Source organism: Oxyura jamaicensis, chromosome 1 (genome assembly GCF_011077185.1).
Source record: "Oxyura jamaicensis isolate SHBP4307 breed ruddy duck chromosome 1, BPBGC_Ojam_1.0, whole genome shotgun sequence".
NCBI classification, from domain to species: Eukaryota; Metazoa; Chordata; class Aves; order Anseriformes; family Anatidae; genus Oxyura; species Oxyura jamaicensis.
Genome location: NC_048893.1, coordinates 193545296 through 193566431, shown reverse-complemented (window position 1 = coordinate 193566431; position 21136 = coordinate 193545296). Strand labels below are relative to the sequence as shown.

The 21136-nt window shown below is 48.5% G+C and overlaps 1 protein-coding gene and 1 long non-coding RNA gene across 2 annotated transcripts in view; both read left to right on the top strand.

Moving 5' to 3' along the window:
• AMOTL1 (angiomotin like 1) overlaps positions 1–21136 on the top strand; it is a 67250-nt gene that overhangs the window by 22032 nt on the left and 24082 nt on the right. The window contains exons 5-7 of the mRNA XM_035328516.1: positions 11443–11713; positions 17700–17844; positions 18957–19046. Coding sequence (XP_035184407.1) covers positions 11443–11713; positions 17700–17844; positions 18957–19046 — 506 coding nt within the window. The remainder of the gene's footprint in view (positions 1–11442; positions 11714–17699; positions 17845–18956; positions 19047–21136) is intronic.
• LOC118168273 lies at positions 9017–10571 on the top strand. Its single transcript, XR_004751461.1, has 3 exons — positions 9017–9133; positions 9385–9819; positions 10279–10571. It is a non-coding gene; the product is annotated as an uncharacterized LOC118168273 (long non-coding RNA).

The window sequence follows — 21136 nt, the reverse complement described above, 5'->3', positions numbered from 1 at the left end:
AGGGGCCTGCCAGTAACTAAAGGGGACTACAGGAAAACTGGGGAGGGACTCTGTCAGGGGGTGTGTTGATAGCACAAGGGGAATGGCTTTATACTAAAAGAGACTCAATTTAGATTAGATATTCAGAAGAAATTCTTGACTGTGAGGGTGGTGAAGCCCTGGCACAGGCTGCCCAGAGAAGCTGTGGATGCCCCATCCCTGGAGGTGTTCAAGGCCAGGCTGGGTGGGGCTTTGGGCAACCTGGTGGGAGGTGTCCCTGCCCATGGCAGGGGTGGGATTAGGTGGTCTTTAAGAGTCTTGCCCTGCCCAAACCATTCTGTGATTCCATGATAAAAATTCATCTCTATCCAGCTGATGTGGTGTCCAGCTCTTGCTGTAACACTGAATTTTAGTGAGGAAACGCAAGGCCATGTTTTACCTTGGCAGCAGCTGGGGTTTTGTGCTTTCTAAGTCATGTGGAAGAGCAGAAGTTTGGAGATGAGGTTTGGCCTGTACTTGAGTGAGAATGAAAAAGACCGCTTTCTAAAAATGTGAAAGTTTATAACCAAAGCCCAGTATTCCTGAGCTCTTTGAAACCCCAAATTGAAAAATCTGCAGAAAAATCAGCATGTAGTTGTGAGATAGAGGCCTCTCTTTATTTCAAACCTTTCTCATCACTCGATGATGCTTCCACCAGTGGGGTGAAATTCTTCCCTTTACAAAGAGGGTCAGATCAAGTGTATACATCACTTATGCCCTACTTAAATCCTCCAAACAAAGCTTACATGAGACTTTTATGGTACTTGGCCCCTCGTGCTGGGCCTCTGCGTGAGGGTGGTTTTTTTCCAAGCGCATTAAAAATAATCCCGAGTGTTTATTTCCTGTGAGCTGATTGCTGAGAGCCGCGCGGCCCCTGCCAGCACCGCACCGCCCGGGTGCTTTTGCTTGCTCGGGGCTGCAGGCAGAGGCAGCCCCGCAGGGTTATATGGCTGCTTCTGTCCGTCTGTCCACTGCACTGCCATGTTAACCTGCTTTTCTCGCTCTCCCTAAATGCAAACATCTCTCTGTTTCACCTCACCTGCTCTTCGACCTGTTGGGCAGTGTTTTGCCAGCCTTGCTGGATCTGGGCAGCTGGAGCTGTCTCATGTGAATGTGGTTTTCGTCTGGGGAGTTGCTTAATTAGGTCTTCATTGACCCCAAAATGCCCCAAGGTTTTGACTTGGTGTGTAGCTTGGTGCATGCACTTGTTTTGTAGTGGAGATATGATGGTGCGGCTGCCCCCCTGCTCCCTTTATGAAGTTCTTATGGCATAAAACCAGGGAGTGAATGCTCAACCTTGCAGTGCTTGGAAAATTTTTGCCATCGCTTCAAAACAGGGATGAATTCAGAGCACGGCTTTGGTAAATGTTGCAAGTTATGACAAGGATAGGACCCTCGCTCTCCCTCTGAGCAGAGAGCACTGCTGGCCTAACCCCAGTGAGATGTGTTTTGCTTACCAGCATTCCCTGTGTGGAGTCTGTAATTTTTCAGAGCAAAATGATATTTTAAAGAGCTAAGCGAAAATCTCTGTTTACGTGAAGAAACAGCTATATGAACTCGAGCGCAGCGGGGTCAAGTTGAGGCTGTGTTCTCAGGAAGCCTGAGCAGGGCTCCAGCAGCTGTTGGTTGTGCTAACAAACATCTCCAGCACCGCATTCATCCACACATAAAAGGAGTTGGTTGGAGTTTATCGCTTTTGGAAGATGCTGATTCAATAACCAGTTCTGCTGAGTCCATGTAAACAAGCAGAGCCGGGCGCTGCGCTTACTTCTGCGGCTAACTGGGGATTGGCACCGGTGTCCAGTAAGAAATCCTTTGGGGCCAGTGTCCAAACCTGTCCCAGGTGTCTGGTCAGCATGGGCAGCTGAGAAATCCCGTGGTGTGCTGAGGTTTTCTACGCCCAGCCCCAGCCCTACAGGATGACCCCAGCAGCAGGGACAAAGCCTGCAGCTCCTGACAGTGGTTATGCTCATTCCCAGTAAGGCAGCACAGTTTGAGCCCCAAATCACACCACAGAGGGGATCCTGCCACCCCTGTGTGCTCCATTTCACCTCCAGCACACGGTCAGTCTCTCTGGGGCTGCTCCGTGTCCTGGTACGCACCCAGGGTCTTTGCATCTCTCCTAACCCCTGTCACACACTGCCTGGGTTCTGGGGGACGTGCTGCTGGCTACGTCCTAGGCAGTAATCAGCACCAGCAGGACAGTCGCTAGCGTGCAGACTTAAATTATTCATTCATGGCCCACAGCTCATTAGAGACAGCTTTGGATTTACGCTTGTGCTCCGTGCGTCTTGTGCCATTACAAAGTGTGTTTGGCTGCGCAGGAAATGTGTGACAGAGAGCCCCTTGGCTAGGTGCTGGTCTTCATCCTCATCTTGGGTCATCACTGCCTTTTCCAGCAAATGCTTGGCCATACTGAAATCTTGTCTGATGGCTTTACCCAGATTTAACTGGTGTGAACTGGTCGGGTTTCTTCTCCCCTGCTATACACCAGCTCATATCTGTCCCCCAGTGCTGCAGAGTTTCCTTACTGCCCTGGTATCCAGGAATGTTTGGGTGACAAAAGGGGTAGGGTCTGGAGATGCTGTGTTTTTTTTTTTTTTTTTTTTTTTTTCCTGTTAGGGAAACTGAGGTGAGAAATTCCAGCTTTCATCTCTGTGGGAGGGCCGGGGAAGGAACCTAATGGAAATGGAGATTTGCCTGGGGTCCTGTGGGAATTCCATAGCGCCGGCATCTCCTCTGTCCTGGCTGGTGTCTGTTCCCCAGCCCATCCGTCCTGGCACCCTCTGGGGAGGAAGGACTGCACAAAAGGCTTCTGCATTCCAGAAAAGAGAGGAGAGAAGCACAAAGCTGCATCGGTCTGGAGGGAGTGCCCACAGATAGCAGGGATGAAAAAGGCCTGTAGGATTACCAATGCCCCTCTCCCCCCTCCAGTCCTTGTGTGATGAGGGAACTGTGACTGGAAACCCATAGATGTTGGCAGGTAGCTGTTGAAGGAGATGGAGTAACTGCAGCTGCTGCTTTTTTTTTTTTTTTTTTTTCCCCTTCCCAATGTGGCTAGCTTTAAAAGGGAAAACTGGCTTTAATAATCATGGTGGTGAAATCTCACATCTTTACTGTAAATACCAGTTCAGGAGGGAGGATTTGATACTGCAAATATCAATGGTGCAGTTGGACCAGATGATCTTTGAAGGTCCCTTCCAAATGAACTATCTTATATCAAAATATTTGGTATTATCCTGAACACCTCTTACAGTTATACGATGCTGCAGTAATCAGTGTATTTACATAAATTAGCCTCAGTGACCTCTAGCTTATGGACATCACGATTGTAGAGCAGAGCTTGAAGCCTGAAGCTTGAAAGTCCAAAAAGACAGAAGGCAAATAAAAATGAAGCAATATTTATTCTTGTTGTAAAATACGCATATTTTTCAATCAGCTGCGTGGTGCCTTGGGCCCTGACTCACAACTCGTGAATGCTTTAAGCTGGCCAGGTGTAATAATCTTTAAAAAAATATAAAACAAAATTTCCTTTCCTAGATGCTAGCTTCTAGAGCTCAGCTATTCCTTAATGATGCCTGCTAACTTGCCTGAGATGCAAGTTCAGAGACTCGGAGCTTGTCAGGTAAAAGGGCTTTGAAGTAATCTGATTTGGTGGCATGACACCGTGAATTAACTGCAGTTTGCAAAACATTCAGTCCTGATGGTTATAACATTCTGCAGCTGGAGAATCCATCACGGCCTTTACAGGCTTGTTCCACTCGCTCGCTGCCATCTCTGGCACAGACTTGCATCTCAGTTTCAGCCTGTATTTTCTAGTTACCAGTTTGGATTTTGCAATATCTTCCTCAGATACAGCGAGGAGCCCCATGCTGTCATTTCTTTAATGCATTAAACAGACGGTGCCTGGAGGCCCTTAATTATTTCACTGTTGAGAAGGGGGAAAAAAAGGAGCTTTTTTCCTTGTGGAAAGCTGAACTAGGCACAAGGGAAATCAGATGTAACATCACCTCTCAATGCAACTGCATGGTCCTTGTTTATGGATCTCATAAACGCTTTCCATGTCAGACGTCGGCACCCTGGGAGCTCGCTGTCCACCTCGTTACCCATTCAGATGTGTGAGGGGAGTGGCAGCCCAGGACAGGGATTCCCACCCCCTGCTGTAGCCTGCTGTATTTATTCCTTGGGGGAAGGACTTCTATTTGGACCTGTTCAAGCACATATTGTTTCTTTGTGCCCTGTTTAAGCAGCGATCCAGTTCACTCAATGCGAGCAGTGAAGCCTTCCCATTGCTCCCCGTGTCCCTAGTCAGATCCTGGTGTCTATTATCCAGAATCATTTCCTCACACCATTAGTAAAAAGTGTGTGCATGATGGAAATGAAGCCTTGAGCTGGAAACACCACTGCTTGGCGGGGGGCGACGTGCAGAAGTCTTTTGTGCAGTCACCTTTTAATTCTGATTTAATCCGCATGTTTAAAAGATGGCACAAAACTGAAGGATGGATTTAGGCTGTTTTAAAGCCAGGCCAGTTTTTTACATGCTTCAGAAAATTCCCCCCTGGCCTGAATCTGCAAACCTATATTTAACTGCCGGCACAGTCTGCGGCTTCTCTGGTTATTTGTGCCTTAACCCCCCCACGCCGCTGCTGTTTTCAGACAACCTGTCTATATTTACTCATTCAACCACACGTCTGCAGCCACCCAGGGGACTACAAGGAAGTCCTTTTTCTCCCGGAGACACCCCTGGAAGGCTGATGGATGTCCCTGGGGCGGGCATCGGCGTCAGGCACCCAGGCTGACGTGCGCTGATGTTTCTCGGCGAGGTTGGCGTAACCACCAGCGTGGCTCACAGGCAGTGCCGCCAGCTGACGTGGATGCTGGCAGCTGTAAGGAAGGCTGGAGCATTGCATCACGTCCCCGAGGCTGATGGAGGTTGTGGCACCAGTCACTGCAGAAGAGATTTGTATCATCTCCCGGTCCAGTCTGCCTTTCATTAAAATGAACAAAAGAAAAATGAAGCTGTTCCAGCAGCTTCAGCGGTGCCAGTGTCATTTCTCTTTCTCCTTCTGTATTATCGTCCTAGCTGATTCTTCTAGAACAGCTGGGGAGCACACCTTTTCCTCTGCTGAACAGCAGCTGTCCTTATAAATGATATTCTCTGTGTGGGTCCCTGTGAAGGAATATATCCCCTCCCTCTCTTAACTATGCAGGATATGTTTAATACAGTATGCCTTTTCAGATAATTTTCCCCTGCAAACTGTAATGTAATCACCCACAAAGTAGTTGGACCAAGTCCTACCTGCATTAACAAACACCACTAACAAAATGGTGAATGCTGGAGGGGTGAGTCCAAGTGTGCAAAAATGGGTCTGAAATAAACCTTTGTGTCTGCAAGGTGTTTAGACTGTTGCTTTTCCCATAAAGCAAGGAATAATACAAGGGCTATGTCTTGGCTACTGAAAGGCTTCTCCCATTCCTGGCTGTCTCAGCATTTAATAATGGGCATATAACTGTGCTTCCTTGCACCGTGCCCAGCAGACTGACTTACTGACTTCTCTATGACCCTGCCCTTTTCCTACATGTTGACATCACTGATTCTTCTGTGTTACCCCAGATACAAAGAACAGTGTTTAAAGGCTGCTTCATGCTGCAGAAATCGTACTGGAACTCAGGACGCCTGGCTCTGACGGTAGCATCCAGGCTCAAAGCTCCCAGTCGATGGGCAGCAATAAGCAGCTTTCTTGCACGCTGTGCTCTCGTTGTAAGGCAGAAACTTAAGGCAGTTGCAAAGAACTTCACCCCAGTGACGCCAGTTTCTCTTCACTGTGAGTACAGCATCCCCGGTAGACACCTGAAGCTGGGAGATGAAGTCCTTTGGGAGATAAAACAGGCCAGTTTGCCCTGGAGGCAGAGGGAGGCAAAGCATTCAGAGAAAGATAAGCTAAAGAGTTTAGAGGAGCATTTTAATTATGAATGTAAATGTCGTGGTATGTTGCAACCGAAGTCCTTACTCAACTGGCTGCTCTTTGTCCCTGCACAGAGAGCCGAGCTGTACCTGTACTGGCACAAAGGTAGACTTCCCAGAATATTTACAGGGATTTTAGTTTCGTTACTTCTTAATGCTGCCCTGCTTTGTTGAGCAATAGCTCTTCTGTATTTACAGTATCCTGGTAGTCAACAGCAAGTGGGCTTCATCATCAATTGGTTTCTTATTCCTACATACAGCTACAGATTGCCCTCAATATTCCTCTGTGCTGAGCATCCTTTCTCCCAGGGGTTCCAGTCCAACAGGTGTATTGAGACCATGCCTGAATTTAGGGTTGTGGATGGCTGTGCTGAATTCTGTGGGATTTCTTATGAAAGTGAGGTCCCTGCCCAAGTATTCTGCTGAAGACAGTGTATAGCAAGCTATCCATAGCAAGTTCTGTATGCTGCAATTCATATATCACTTGAGAGTGCAGTATAGTGAGGCTAGCATGATAGCCCTTGAAAAGCTCTCTCTCTGTCTGCAGCTCTCTATATTCTAAAAGCTGATTTCCTGCATTTTTTTTATTGTATTGCAGAAGTATATGCAAGCCCTACTTGTAGAGTCATGTCAAGAAAAAAATATATGTTCTCAATACAAATGCTGCAGTAGTGTTGCAGAAATATTCCAAACTCATGATGTTCCACAGTTGCATGCTTTTAAGAAGGACAATTTTTGATGAAAATGTGGTTGGCTTGAAGATTTTAACCTGCTCTCATGCAGAGTAAGATCAACATTTAAAATACAGTAGAAACATTCTGAGAATGTCATTCTTTACTAAGTCCAAAGGAGCTCAGGATAATCCTGATTGCTTTGTTTCTTTGGAATTTTACGTGAGAGCTTGGACGTGGACAAAGCTGATGTTTTAATTCTCCTATTCCTACAAACGTTGATTTGTTAACATGGCTCACTGTGTTGATTTTATGGGATATATACACTCAGAAATTTTAGTCATAATTTAAGTCATAATTAAATTGGGACAGATTAAATGAATATTTAATCTCCATCCCCATGATAAGAAAGCAGGCAGGGAGGGCAGACAACGAGGATGGCTGAGCAAAGACCTGTTGGTCAAGCTGAGGCACAAGAAGGAAATGCACAGGCAGTGGAAGCAGGGACACGGGGCCTGGGAAGAGAACGGAGATGCTGTTCGGATGTGCAGGGATGGGATCGGGAAAGTCAAGGCATGGATGGAACTGAGCTTGGCAAGGGATGCAAAGAATAACAGGAAGGGATTCTATGGGTACATTGCTCAGAAAAGAAAGGCCAAGGAAAGTGTACCCCCTCTGATGGATGAGGAGGGAGAACTGGTAACAACAGACATGAGAAGGCTGAGGTACTCAACGACTTCTTTGCCCCTGTTGTCACCGATAGTCAGGCTTCCCATATCTTTCAAACCTCAGTGCCCGTAGATGAGGGCTGGGGGAGCAAAGTCCCTCCCAGTGATGAAACTGAGCAGGTACGGGTCTACGGGGCCTGATGCCATGCATCCCAGGGTCCTGAGGGAACTGGCTGATGGAGGTGCCAAGCCTCCCTTCATCATAAATGAAAAGTCTTGGCAGTCAGGTGAAGTCCCTGGTGACTGTAAAAAGGGAAACATCTCTCCAATTTTTAAAAAGGGTAGAAAGGAGCTCCCTGGGGAGCTCTGTATCTCGCTGAGCCTCAGCTCTGTGCCTGGGAAGATCGTGGAATGGATTCTCTTGGAAGCAATGCCAAGGCACATGAAGGACAAGGAGGTAATCTGAGACACCTAGCATGGCTTCACCAAGGGCAAATAGTGCCTGACCAACCTGGGAGCCTTCTATGTTGGAGTGACTGCATCAGTTGACAAGGGAAGACTGACTGATGTCATCTGCCTGGGCTTCTGCAAGGCCTTTGACTTGACCCCACATGACATCCTGATCTCCAAGTTGGAGATATATGAATTTGAAGTGTGGACCATTTGGTGGATTAGGAACTGGCTGGATGGCTGCAGCTGGAGAGTGGTAGTCGATGGTTCTGTGTTCAGGTGGAGGCCAGAGACAAGTGGTGTCCCTCAGGGGTCTGTCCCGGGACCAGCACTGCTTGATATCTTTATCAATGATATAGGCAATGGATCAAGTGCACCCTCAGCAAGTTTGCAGATGACGCCAAGCTGAGTGGTGCAGTTGATACAATACAAGTAAGGGATGCCATCCAAAAGGACCTGGACAAGCTTAAGAAGTGGGCCCATGTGAACCTAATGAGGTTCAACAAGTCCAGGTGCTGCACCTGGGTTGGGGCAATCCCAGACGTGAGCACAGACTGGGAAGAGAACTCATTGAGAGCAGCCCTGCAGAGAAGGACTTGGGGGTTCTGGTGGATGAAAAACTCAACATGAGCCAGCAGTGCATGATTGCAGCTGAGAAGGCCAACTGTGTCCTGGGCTGCACCAAGGGCAGCGTGGCCAGCAGGTGGAGGGAGGGGATTGTCCCCCTCTGCTCTGCCCCTCTGCTCCACCTGGAGCCCTGCGTCCAGGTTTGGGGCTTCCAGCACAAGAAGGACATCGAAGTATTAGAGCGAGTCCAGAGGAGGGCCGTGAGGATGATTACGATGGTCTTGAGGGCTGGAGCACCTCTTGCCAAGGCAGGCTGAGGGAGTTGGGGTTGTTCAGCCTGGAGAAGAGAAGGCTCCGGGGAGACCTTACAGCGGCCGGCCAGTGCCTAAAGGGGGCTTATAAAAAAGATGGAGAGTGACTTTTTACACAGGCAGATAGTGACAGAAGAAGGGAGAATGGCTTTAAACCAGAAGAGGGGAGGTATAGATTAAATATAAGGAGGAAATTCTTCACTCAGAGGGTGGTGAGGCCCTGGCACAGGCTGCCCAGAGAAGCTGTGGATGCCCCATCCCTGGAGGTGTTCAAGGCCAGGCTGGGTGGGGTGTTATGGTCCCCAGCAGTGATGGCAGCAGCAAAATGGCCCAGCATATGCTGGGGACCACCCAGCTCTGCAGAAAAGGACCTGGGGGTCCTGGGAGACGCCGAACTGAACGTGAGCCACCAATGTGCCCTTGACACTGAGAAGGCTAGTGGTCTTCTGGGCTACGTTATGTGGTCCAAAGCATTACCAGCAGGTCGAGGGAGGTGATCCTCCCCTCTATTCAACACTGCTGAGGCCACACCTGGTGTGCTGGGTCCAGTTCTGGGCCCCCCAGTACAAGAGAGACCTTGGCATACTGGTAAGGGTCCAAGGAAGGGTTACAAGGTGATGAAGGGCCTGGAGCACCTCTCCTGTGAGCAGAGGCTGACGGAGCTGGGGCTGCTCAGCCTGGAGAAGAGGAGGCTCAGGGGGATCTCATCAGTGTCTACAAACACCTGAAGGGAGGGTACACAGAGGATGGAGTCAGAGGTGGGTGAGCAGGGACCAATGTCTTAACCTAGCACCAGTGCCCAGGAGCTCTGCAGCTGCCTCAGACCCCTCGCTTTGAGGACATTTCAGGGGAAGTTGGGACTAATTCAGCCCCTGTTGGGACTTGCTTCCTTTTGCAGCTGGGGCTTTGCTGAGCACCATCAGAAGGCCGCTGCATGTGGCTACAGCAGCCAGGAAGTCAGCGTGGGAAGGGCTCTGCACACTCCTTTCCTTTCTGGCGCTGGGGCTGATGACAAATGCAAGCAAGCAGGGCAGCCTGGCACACAAACCGACACGGCACACTCCCCCTGCCGTGCCCCCCTCCACGCTCAGGCAACATCAAGCACCACTGCAAAGCTCTGCAGTGGCTACGGAGAAAAGAGCTGCCGTGGCGTCCTCTCCTCTCACAGCGTGGGATGCTGCTCTGCTCCAGACAGCTCGGCCTTCTGTGGGGGGCGTTTTGGAGGAGCTGCTGCCTTTTTCCTTCCCCTGGTTTCCGTGATTTTGCATTGCTGCTGTGTTTTGTGCAGCAGGGCGGGCGAGCAGGGCCAGCACAGGCAGAGCTCTCACCAGCAACCACGGATAAAGCTTTGCAGTGTTTCTTAATGACTGCGCGTTTTGTTGGCCGTATGTAAAGCATCAAACAACACCTCCCGGACTTACTGTCCGCGGGAAAGCTTTATCCGCTTTCTGTTGAAATTTAGGCTAAGTCTAAGGCTGCACCTATGGCAGGTGCTGCGAGCAAACCCTCCTGGCCCCGGGAGCTGCCCACAGGGCACGGCTCCCTCTTGTGCTCCGACTGCCCTGGGTGTTTCATTTAACCAGGGGAGGCACAGCCCTAGGAGCAGGTGAAAGCCATCGTGAGCCCAGAATGAGCTCGGCGCAGGTTTTCCCAGTCTGTCACCTTTTAGGGCAGGTTGTTGAAAAGCCTGTTCGCTTTTCATCTTGTTCTGCCACAACGGCAGGCAGTGACAGGTTGTTATCGTTGGCAGTAGAATTAGGCCAGCGCTGAGAGTCTTTGAAAACTCCACTTTGAGAAGCTGTGTAGACAATTCATCATGTTTATTATGTATTTATATGGCGCAAAATTGTCTGCCTGCAAAACAGCATTCATGGATCTGCGAGGCCAAATGGTGTAAATACATCCATTTGTGAGATCTCCTGCCTTGTGCGGGGTACAGAACAAAGGCAGCAGGGGCTACAGCAAGCCTAATAGCTGGTCGTTAAGCTAAAATGTACCTTTTGGAAAGTGCTTGGTTGATGGTCTTCAGGTGGGGAAGAGCAGGTGAGGAAGTCCAGCTGGACACTGATGCCTGGTGTGGGCTAGGCTCAGCCACTTGAACAAGCATAGTGTAGATTTTGGGGCATCTGGGCTAAGGGGTAGCTCAGCCTCTGCACTGCGGGCACTGTCCCCTCCTGCTCTTCCTGCTACGAGGTTGGTGGGTGATGGATGCTGCTAGCTGTGGAGTGGCACAGCGAGGTCTCGCCCAGGAAGACGGCTTTCCTCACCCGTGGTGACTGATCGGGGCTGTGCTTCCAGCAGCTCGGCGGCAGCCCTTGCCTCGGCCGCTTGCTAACGCCACGCAGGGACGTGGCTCCATTCACATCACTTCCTTTTGCCTCCGAATTCGGCCGCTCAGCCCCTTGGCTCGGTTTTTGAAGGGTGAGTAACACGTCCCTTGTGCTGCAGTCCCGTCCGTCGGCTTAAGCCGCTCGGCGGTGGGGTTTGCGGTGAGGTGGGGGCAGGGAGAGGCTGCCCAAGCGCTGAAATATTAGCTGTGCACCTAGGCAAAAATGCTGCTTCCCACTCAATGCTTCCTTTATCCCTCCGTGCCAGATGTATACATCACTGTCAGGAGCAGGCGACGAGACAACTTCCCCCGTCCCTGCTGCGATTGTTGGTATTTAGGAGTGACTAAAGGCCGGAATCACGCCCGTACAGTTATAACCCTATTAATAAACCACGCGGAAGCCCCCGTGTGCGTTCTGAGGCCTTGTGGCTCTAACGCCTCCCCTGCCTGTGCTTCCCCGCAGCCGACAATGCCAGCCGCCCTTCCCAGCGCCGCCGCCAGCCCAGCAGCACAGCCCCATGTCCTCGCAGGCCTCCTCCGCCGCCGGCCCTTTGCTCCCGGGCTCCCTGGGAGCTCCTGCCCAGCCGCCCGCGCCACCGGGCCCGCAGCTGACACCCGACGCCTTCGCCATCGTGGAGCGGGCACAGCAGATGGTGGAGATGCTCTCCGAGGAGAACCACGTGCTGCGGCAGGAGTTGGAGGGGTACTACGAGAAGGCAGACAAGCTGCAGAAGGTACGTGGAGGGGTGGGGATGGGGTCTGGGCTCGGTGCTCCAGCATTTAGGTCCCTCAAGATGTTGCACAGTCGTGTCACTGCAATGGGGATGTACCAGTGGGTCATCTCTAATGATTGCCTCTCCGTGGTGGTCTCCCAGAAGTGTAATCCTATGGCCCAATGTCCATGGGCTCCTCTGCCTTTAATGGGGCAGCCCATCAAGCGTCCTTCAAACGGGGACTTTCCCCTTGCATCCTTCAGTGCCAGCTCCTCTGGAGCATGCCCCAGAAGAGTGAGCAGGGTCTACTCCCCAGGGCAGCCAAGTCCTGTACAGACAGCAGAGCTGCATGTGAGGAGCACCTGAAGAGCTTGGCCACATCTGTCCTGAGCTGTCCTATTCAACACAATCCTCTGTCATGTCTCTCTGGAACCATAAAGGCTGACAGTGGGATTGTGATTTGAACAATGTGGTTGAACAACCCAAATGATGAGGTTTGGGCACTATGGTTGGCATAGAGGTCTTCAGTGACTGCTCTGAGTTTCTAAAAGTTGCTCTTAGACACATATGTTTGGACATCTTGGTTCAAAAGGCACTACCCCCATAGCTGGATGAACTATTTGGTGAAGATTTTACTCAAAAACGTGTTTGCAAAGAGATCCTGCACCCTTTTTTTCTGTATGCACACTGGACATTTTCTTTGGAGAAGGATTATGCCTCATTCATGGCCTGGATTGACAAGGAAAGAGAAGGGAAAATTAAACAAGGGAGATGCTGGGAGCTCGCTGAAGTCAGAGCAGAGATGTTCCCCAGGTCTGCTGGCTTTGGGTCCCAAGGGCTCAAGGCTGTGTGAGTTATTTACATAAACTGGCAATACAATACATAAGCTGCTGCAACAAGTCTGGGAAAGCCCTAAAGCACATTGAAGGTAATTTCTGTCACAAGAATTTAGTGAGCCAACGAGGAAAGGTGCCTTCCTAGCCCTGTTGTTTGGGAATAGAGAAGACCCTGTGGGAGATGTGACAGCAGGTGGCTGTCTTGGCCACAGTGATCATGAAATAGTTGAGTTCAAAATGTTTTGTATAATAAGAAAAAAGGTCAGCAGAGTTAGCACCCTGGATTTTAGGAGAGCAAACTTTAAGCTTCTCAGGGAGCTAGTTAGCAGTGTCCTCTGGGAATCTGCTGTAGAGGGATCAGGGGTCCATGAGAGCTGGTCGCTTTTCAAGAGCCACCTTTTAAAAGCCCAGGAGCAGGCAATCCCACTGTGCCGCAAGTCAAGCAAGTGGGGCAGAAGGCTGGCTTGGCTGAACAGGGAACTTCTCCTGGAACTTGTTAAGAAAAAGAAATTATATGAACTCTGGAAGCAAGGTCAGGCTTCACACAGAGAGTACAGAGCTGTGGTTCACATTTGTAGGGAGAAAACATAAAAGCCAAAGCTCAGCTTGAGTTGACAGTGGTCACTGTGGTGTCAGACAACAAGAAAAGCTTGTTCAAGTATGTCAACAGCAAGAAGAGGCCTAAGGAAAACATTGGACAGATACTTGATGAAGATCGTCACCTAAGAAGTAAGAGTGAGGGAAAAGGTGGAGAAATGCCTTTTTTTTGCCTCAGTTTTTTAATATTAATGATAGATCTTGGGTTGCCTTGTCCTCTGAGTTGGAGGATCGTGACTGGAGGAGCAGTGTCTTCCCATGTGTGGTCACAAAAATTATCAGGGACCAGTTGTATCAGCTGAATAAGTCCATGGGGCTGGATGGGATTCACCCCAGACTGCTGAAGGAGTTAGCAGACGTTATAGTTGGAGTTTTACCAAGGGTCTTGGGAGTCCAGGGTGCTCCCTGATGACTGGAAGCTGACCAATGTTATAGGCATCTACAGAAGAGGTATAAGAGAAGACCCAGGGAACTATAGACCTGCTAGCCTAGCCTCAGTCTGGAACAGTTATTGAAACAGTTATCCTGTGTGCTGTTGGAAGGCAGTCAAAGAGTATAACAATTATCAGGCATGGCAATATGGGTCCTGCCTTAGTAATTCGGTCTCCTTCTATGACCAAGTCACCTGCTTGGTGGATGGAGGGAAGGCGGTGAACGTCGTATTTCGGGGTTTCAGTAAGGCCCTTGATACCGTCCCTCACAGCATCCGTCTGGAGAAATTGTCCAGCTGTGGTTTGAGCAGGTTCACGCTGTGCTGGGTGATGAAGTGGCTTGATGGTAGAGCTCAGAGGGTTGCAGTGGATGGGGCTACACCTGACTGGTGGCCAGTCACTAGTGGTGTCCCCAGGGCTCAATTCTAGGGCCAGTCCTTTTCAACTTCTTTATCAGTGATCTGGATGCAGGGCTGGAAGGCATCCTCAGCAAGTCATTTTATGACTTCACACTGAAATGGGCTTAGGCTTCAGGACTTTTCTCTCTGAATTTAGGAGTCTCAATAGCAGCCCAATTTTCCTGTGCTGTGCTTTGTCAGGGTGTTCTTGGAGCCACCTTTCACAGGAGGAGAGGCAGCTCTGAGAGACCATGTCCCAGCCTCAGCTTTGGGAAAATCTGTGACCAGAAGGTTCAAAAAAGTTAGAAAGAAGACCTGTTGTTCTGTAGCTACTGTCATCTTTTCAGCCTCCTCCACTATGTTGAATTCACAGAATCTCCTAAACTTAGCCAGGAAATTTCTGCAGCAGCATTATTTGTGAAGATGGCTGTAGGGATTTTAAGGCTGACTTCCCTATGGCCTTTGTGGGCAAAAATAAGGATTCCAGTTATTAATTTTACAAAAGCTGCGTTGTTCAGTAAAAGGTACGATGCCCTAAAAATGTTCAGTTTTCCTTTCACACTCTTAGGAACGGCTCTCTCTTTATCTTGGATGCCCTGCGAGTCGATTGCATCAGACACCAACAGAAAGGTATTCAGGCACGGGGCTGAAGTCTCACTTCAGTCAGCAGAGTGTGGACTCGAATCCCATTGACTTCAGGGGAATGTAAGCAGACTCTTAAAGCAAAACACATGCTCAAGTGCATTCTTTCTTCGGGAAAATTTCCTGAACCAAAACCGTAATACACGTTATCATTTCTGTGCTGGTTTTTTTCATGTTTGAACGCATGGCCGGGGCAGGTCCTCCTGTGTTCCCACAGCCTGAGCTGAATGCCACCTCTAAAAACCTAACAGTGAGTTAAATTCCATGTGTAGGGTGTGGAAACTCTTCCCTGTTGTTGGAAGTGGAAGGGTCATGAGAAGTACTTCTCATCTGTGTGTAACAAGGTTATTATAGGTAGGGCAACCCTCCCTGCACTTCTGTATTCCCATAACAGAAGAAATAAGAGAGGGAAAATCAGCCTGACGCAGATTGCTCCCTTGGGCATTCCTAGGAACGGATCAACCCGGAGGGCTGTCAAATTCTAAGTCATGTCTGAACAGACATTGTGCAGAAAGGTACAAGGCAGCGATTAATCCCTGTGCTGTTTGATGTGTTGTCTGGTTTTCTTATCTAAAATAAATGGGAGGGAAGTGCACATTTTAATTTTAGTGTTTTTTTTTTGCTAAAGTAGAGCATTACATTTTTTTGCTGTTGTTTTTTGTTAGGCAGTGTTACCTTGCTGAAGTTTAATTGCTGGGCTGGGCTGGCTCTTTCCCATGCTGTTTTGTGGGGGCTGTTTGAGTAGGTCAGCTCTAGATGCTACCAGAGAGAGAAGAGGCTGAATCGTTCTTTTCTACCAGTAGAAGAAGGGAAAGGAAATCCCAGAGCTCCTGAGAAGCATCAGCATAATTTCTTGCTGTGTTGCCCTCTTCTAATTTTGTTCATCGCTGATGGAGGTTCTTAATTTTCCTGCAGCAAGTCTTTGCCTCCTGAGCTGGAGGAGGCTCGCGTGGTGATGTGCTTTGGGAAATGTGGGTACCTCAGCAGAGAACGGGCAGAGCAGAGCCCTTACATTAACCAGCAGCGTGGGGCAGGACTGCTGGGCTGGGGAAACCCTCTGCCGAGCTGGCAAATCTGCTCTGCTGCAGTAGGAGCACTGCAGGCATCTCCTGCAGTAACGGCTCAGCGGGAGAAAGGAGATACAGGAGGGTGCTGGGACACCTGACCGAGCGTGATATCTGGCTGGGATCCTGTAGTTAAGGGTTCAGGAAAGGGCCTTAAGGATGACTTTTACTGAGCCAAACCTTCCTTTCAAGGGGAGAGTTAGAGAAGATCAGTTGTGTAAGTGGTCGAGAACAGTGCAAGGTAGCTTGAACACAACCTCTAGCTACTTACAGGTAGAGAAGTTCTGCTAGCAGAGGTTATGCTGAAAGAAAAAGAAAAAGCCATAACAAAATCAAGTGACTGCAACCATGCTGTTATTTGAGTAACTAATCGGTATGTTCTGATTCTGCAAAATTCATAGTAAATGGATGAAATACATGATACATTTTGATGAGGCTTTGTATGAGCTTGTGTCGTTATGTGTATGAGGAAAAATACACATAACAGCACAGGAGAGGAACTGAGGAGGGGCTCTTTATCAGGGAGAGGAGTGATAGAACAACAGGGAATGGCTTTAAAGTAAAAGAGGGGAGGGTTAGATTAGATATAAGGAGGAAATTCCTTACTTGCACAGGTTGCCCAGGGAAGCTGTGGATGCCCCATCCCTGGAGGTGTTCAAGGCCAGGCTGGATGGGGCTTTGGGCAACCTGGTCTGGTGGGAGGTGTTCCTGCCCATGGCAGGGGTTGGCACTGGATTGGCTTTAAGGTCCCTTCCAACCCAACCCATTCTGTGGTTCTATGAAAAAGAAAACTTATTGTCTGTTTTTGAACCACAGTAATGTTCAGGCTGCATTTTAAACAAAGATTCTCTAGTGCATGGTATTTTTAATGCTGATTTCCTGTTGGTGGGAAATAAATTCACTGCCAATCATTCTGAGTGCAGGAAAGGATAAAACAAATCTTTGCCTATACTTTACAGCAATATAGTTAGGATTTATGGAGTTTTCCTCTTGAGTGTGCTGTCCCCATGGTGGGGACACTCTTGGTGTCTGGCCATGTCTCAACAGACCGGGGACCCACTTTTCCAGAAGTGATTAGCTAAAATGTAACGGGGATTCCTGGAGGACCTGCTTTGAAAAAGCAGGAAAGTCAGAATAATCATTTGTAGTTCACCCAAGAAAGTGTTGTAGCATGAGATATGGCTGGTTCAATGTGTCATCCTTGTCTTGGAGCCGTGGGGAATCATTAGCTGAAATTAATGTACGAATGGCAAAGGTGACTGCTCCAGCATCCCTGGTCCTGGAGCTTGTATTCTGCAAGCGCTGCAGCTGGCAAATTAAACCTAAAGCTTAATGAGCCCCGGAGAGGGACCTGCCTCCACAATGAGTGGAGGTGGGCTCGCACCGTGGCTTCACAAATCATGAATCCGTCCTATCCATGACTCAAGAGGCTCAAAAAGCACCAGATTTAGAAAGGTATGTGGGAGGCTATACATATCTCTCGGTTATCCAGCCCATGCACATTATTGAGCTTTAATCCACAAACACAAGAGCCAGGCATGCAGGAGCAGATTCCCACCTTGGTGCTGATCATTCCTTCAGCAATGATTTAGCCAAGCTGTAATACCTGACATGAAATCAGCTAATTAAAAGAGCTGGATCTGAATGACCCGAACAACAAAAGCCTGCTTGGGACTGCCTTCCTGTCAGTCTTTTGGATTCAGGATTTAAGCTGCAAGCTTGCCAGATTTCAAGGAGATGATGTTAAGATTGAACACCCCCCAAAATTGTTTAGGCCTGTTATAGAGAACTTGTTCTTGTGTAGAGTCTTCAGTCAAGGGAGGAAAGGAGTGAACTACAATGGTTTAAAGCTGAAGCCAGGTTAGAGTCAAGGCTATGTTATAGTTCCTGGTGGTGTGCAGAATTTCTCATTTTAGAGCCAGGTATGACACTGGGCACAGGCATTGCCCCAGCACCCACACCCCATCGCAACGCTCTGTGTGAATGCCAGATGGGACACTTCCCTGCTAGGCTTTCATAGGAGCTCTCTCTCCTTTCAGTTTGAAATAGAGATTCAGAGGATTTCAGAAGCTTATGAGGGCCTGGTCAAGACCACCACTAAAAGGGAGTCTCTGGACAAAGCGATGAGAAACAAACTGGAAGGAGAAATTAGGAGACTTCACGATTTCAACAGGGATCTCCGTGGTATGTCAAGTTTGCATGTTTCTTTGTTTGTTTTCCACAGCTGACACAAGTTTCACTTTTCACAAGCTCCAGCGTAGCGGGCTTTAGAGGATTAAGTTCACACGTTTTAGATAACCTTCTTGAGAAATCAGGCCCCGCTCACTGGGATACCACAAAACTGCTGTCGCTTCCCTGGTTGCAAACAAACCTTCTGGCAAAATGTGAAAGACAGCTTTGAGTGGTGCCTTTGCATTTAAGACTTGCAAATATCGGTGTGACTGCCAGGCCACCAGTCCTGAAGTTGCATCCAGCTCTAATGAACAGCAAGTTGCAAGACAGAGTGCTGCCATACCACCCATATATCCCAAAGTTTGGTGCCTTCACAAACCAGTAGCAAGTATCAAAGGGTATTTTGTTTTGGTATTAAAAACGTATTTTTGAGAAAGCAGCCGGAGGAGTAACTGTTACCTGTCCAGGTGCCTGATGGGGCACGTTGGTACCTTTTTGTGCAGTGAGGTGCTCTCTGCAAGCAGCCTCCTACTTTTAAGAGGAAGTAAGGAGGCCGGCCGCTCTTTTTGGTGATGGTGGGGGGCACACCCTAAGGCAGGTGGCAGTGGGATACTGCCCACAGTGTCCCTGCAGGCTAGTGGCAGGGGAGTCTCATCCCTCTTACAGCGCCCTTCCCAGGGGAAATCATCCCTGGCTGCAGAAACCGTTCCTTTCCCATGACAGTCCCAAGGATCAGTGACACCAGGGTGGAGGCCACCTTGCCCCAGAGCATCTGGCAGCACCAGGGGCTGCAGTCCACCATGGGAAAGCATCCATCACCTTGCAAAGCTGGTAAAGTCAGACTGCAAGTGCATTGCACGTTTCAGACAGCATGAGAAATGAACTGATTGGACACATTAGCTGCAGATGGCAGAGGTTTTTCCTCCAGCTTCTGTAAATCTGAATGACACAGCTTCATAGAAGAGGTCAAAGGTCTCATCTTTTATGTATGTGTCAGCCTCCATTTAAATGCCCTCCTTCAGAGTCTATTTATACTGCACTGCTGGCACACATCTTATTTTCTTGGTTGGCCTACAATTTTATATACATATATTTATACTTAAAGTATTTCCTGTTTTTTGCAGAACGACTGGAGACGGCCAACAGGCAGCTAGCCAGCAGAGACTTCGATGGGCACGAGGATAAGTCCACAGAGGGCCTTTATGTCACTCAGAGTGAGTACTGTGTTAATCTGTTTCCAAGGTGCCTATATGTATATGCACACACACATATATGTACTGGAGTGGAGGCAAATGCTTTGCTATTAATTTTTATTGTCCTTATGGCTTGGTCCTCCTCAGCTAATTCGTAATATACTCTTATTTAAGCTGCAAACTGGATTGTTTAGACTGTTCTTTTCTCTGAGCACCAGAAACAGGCAGTGGGAGTTAATGGTAACACAGCTTAGCTTATTTTTTATAAATATTTGTCTGAAATTGCTAAGTGTTGCTTGCAGGGATCATCTCTCAAAATACATGTTTTTTAGAGAGGCCAAATTCTGCTCTTGTCTGGGAAAAGTCTAGAGCAGCCTCTGATGACTTGTTGTCAGTGCCATGGGTTGATTAACAAGAGGCAGAGAAGAAGAGCTGGACCTTCATTTTCACAAAGGACTGCTGAGACAAAAAAGAAAAATATGGTTTCTACTGCTATGAAAAACACCCCTTCCCATCAAATTTTAGGCTCCCATAATGACCGAGCACAGCACTACAGCATTTCCCCACCATGTGGTGGTGGCTCCACGTGACCAGGCAAACTGAAACCTGAGCACCTGGATGCTGTGTGACAGCGCGTAGCCTCTTGTGTATCGTGAGCATCTTCAGTATGCTTCCAGAAGGGCTTGGCTTGACCACCCAGGAGCTGTGCACTACCTTGTGGGCTCAAATCCCATTAAAGCAAGACCCTGTGTCCGGCTGATTTCTTCTGTTTTATTTGTTGCACCAAAAGCTTTCTTGGAAGATGAGCTCCAACTGCAAATGCTTAGCTGGAGAGCCATCCATCTCCATTAACCCCACGATGTTAACAGCGCTCAGTGTGCCTCACCGCCAGCCCTGCAACATCCTCCAGGTTCTCCAAATGCAGGAGAGCCTTCTCCTAGCTCCTGCCTGCAGCGATGATGCCAGCGCAGCAACACAGCTGATAGTTTGGTGCGTAGATGCACAAACCAGAGGAGAATCTAATTGTTAGCTTTGCCATATTAGCAAGTGTAGGTACTGCTGCGAATCCAAATGGCTCGTCTGTTAAAAAAATAGTGCTGTGTAAGTCTTGTCTTCCTTGGGAAGAGTTCAAACAGGGTACGTTGCACAGAGCAAAGTGCAGACTGAGCTCTGCTGTCTTCATGTAGAGGCAGCCTGGCGGTGTACACATGTGATGGTAACTGCAAGGGTGAAGTAAATCCCCAGGATGGACAGAATTTAAGTTATTTTCCAGCACATAGACACACTCTGTGCTTCTAATGCTAAACATCTAGCAGTAGAACTCCATGCTGTGCACTCAGCATATCGCTGCTATCAATTCACAGCTAACAAATATAGCCTTTCAGATCCTATCACATAAGACAGGCTGGATACTTGGAGTGTTTCCTGTCTAGCCCAGAGAGCTCAATGTTACCAACGTGATGCAGAGTGCTTCCAAGAATAGAAAAGTGGGCGCATGTAAAGCAGGTCCTCTTCAGTCATGTTCTTTGGGCTGCTTTGGCACACACAGGAATGCGCTCGATATCAGGGTGTCAGCCTCAAACATTCCTCCGAGGGCTCAGAAAGTTTTTGGAAAACAACCTGAAAACATGACCCTTAACATCCCCAAACCAGAAGTTACATAAAAATACTCCAAAATTTAGCAGCTTTCTAAATGTTACCATTTTAAAATCAGTCTTATGGTGAGATGAAGACAAAAAGACAGAACTTCTGAGGTTTTTTAACATTTGCCATTGGTAATACTGCAAATACGGAATTAATTCTGTGGTAAAACTCCAGTCACAGGACGAATGCCCTGAAAGAAGTCTTGCAAGGCAGGGCATGCGGGGATCATTTCTCAGTTCTTGGCAGCTCTCTCCATTAGCAGTGCAGCATTGCGGAGTAGTCGTGTGCTCTGAGATGGGGACAGAAGGTGACAAAAACTCTTATTCTTTGTAATAAGGATAGGCAAAGCCAGGCTGCATGCCTCTAAGTATTAAGTGCTAGGCATTTGTGTGGAATGAAAAATGCTCCTGTTGTGTCGGGTGCAGTTAGAGAACTCACAGCCTATTAATTCATTGGCAATTATGTGA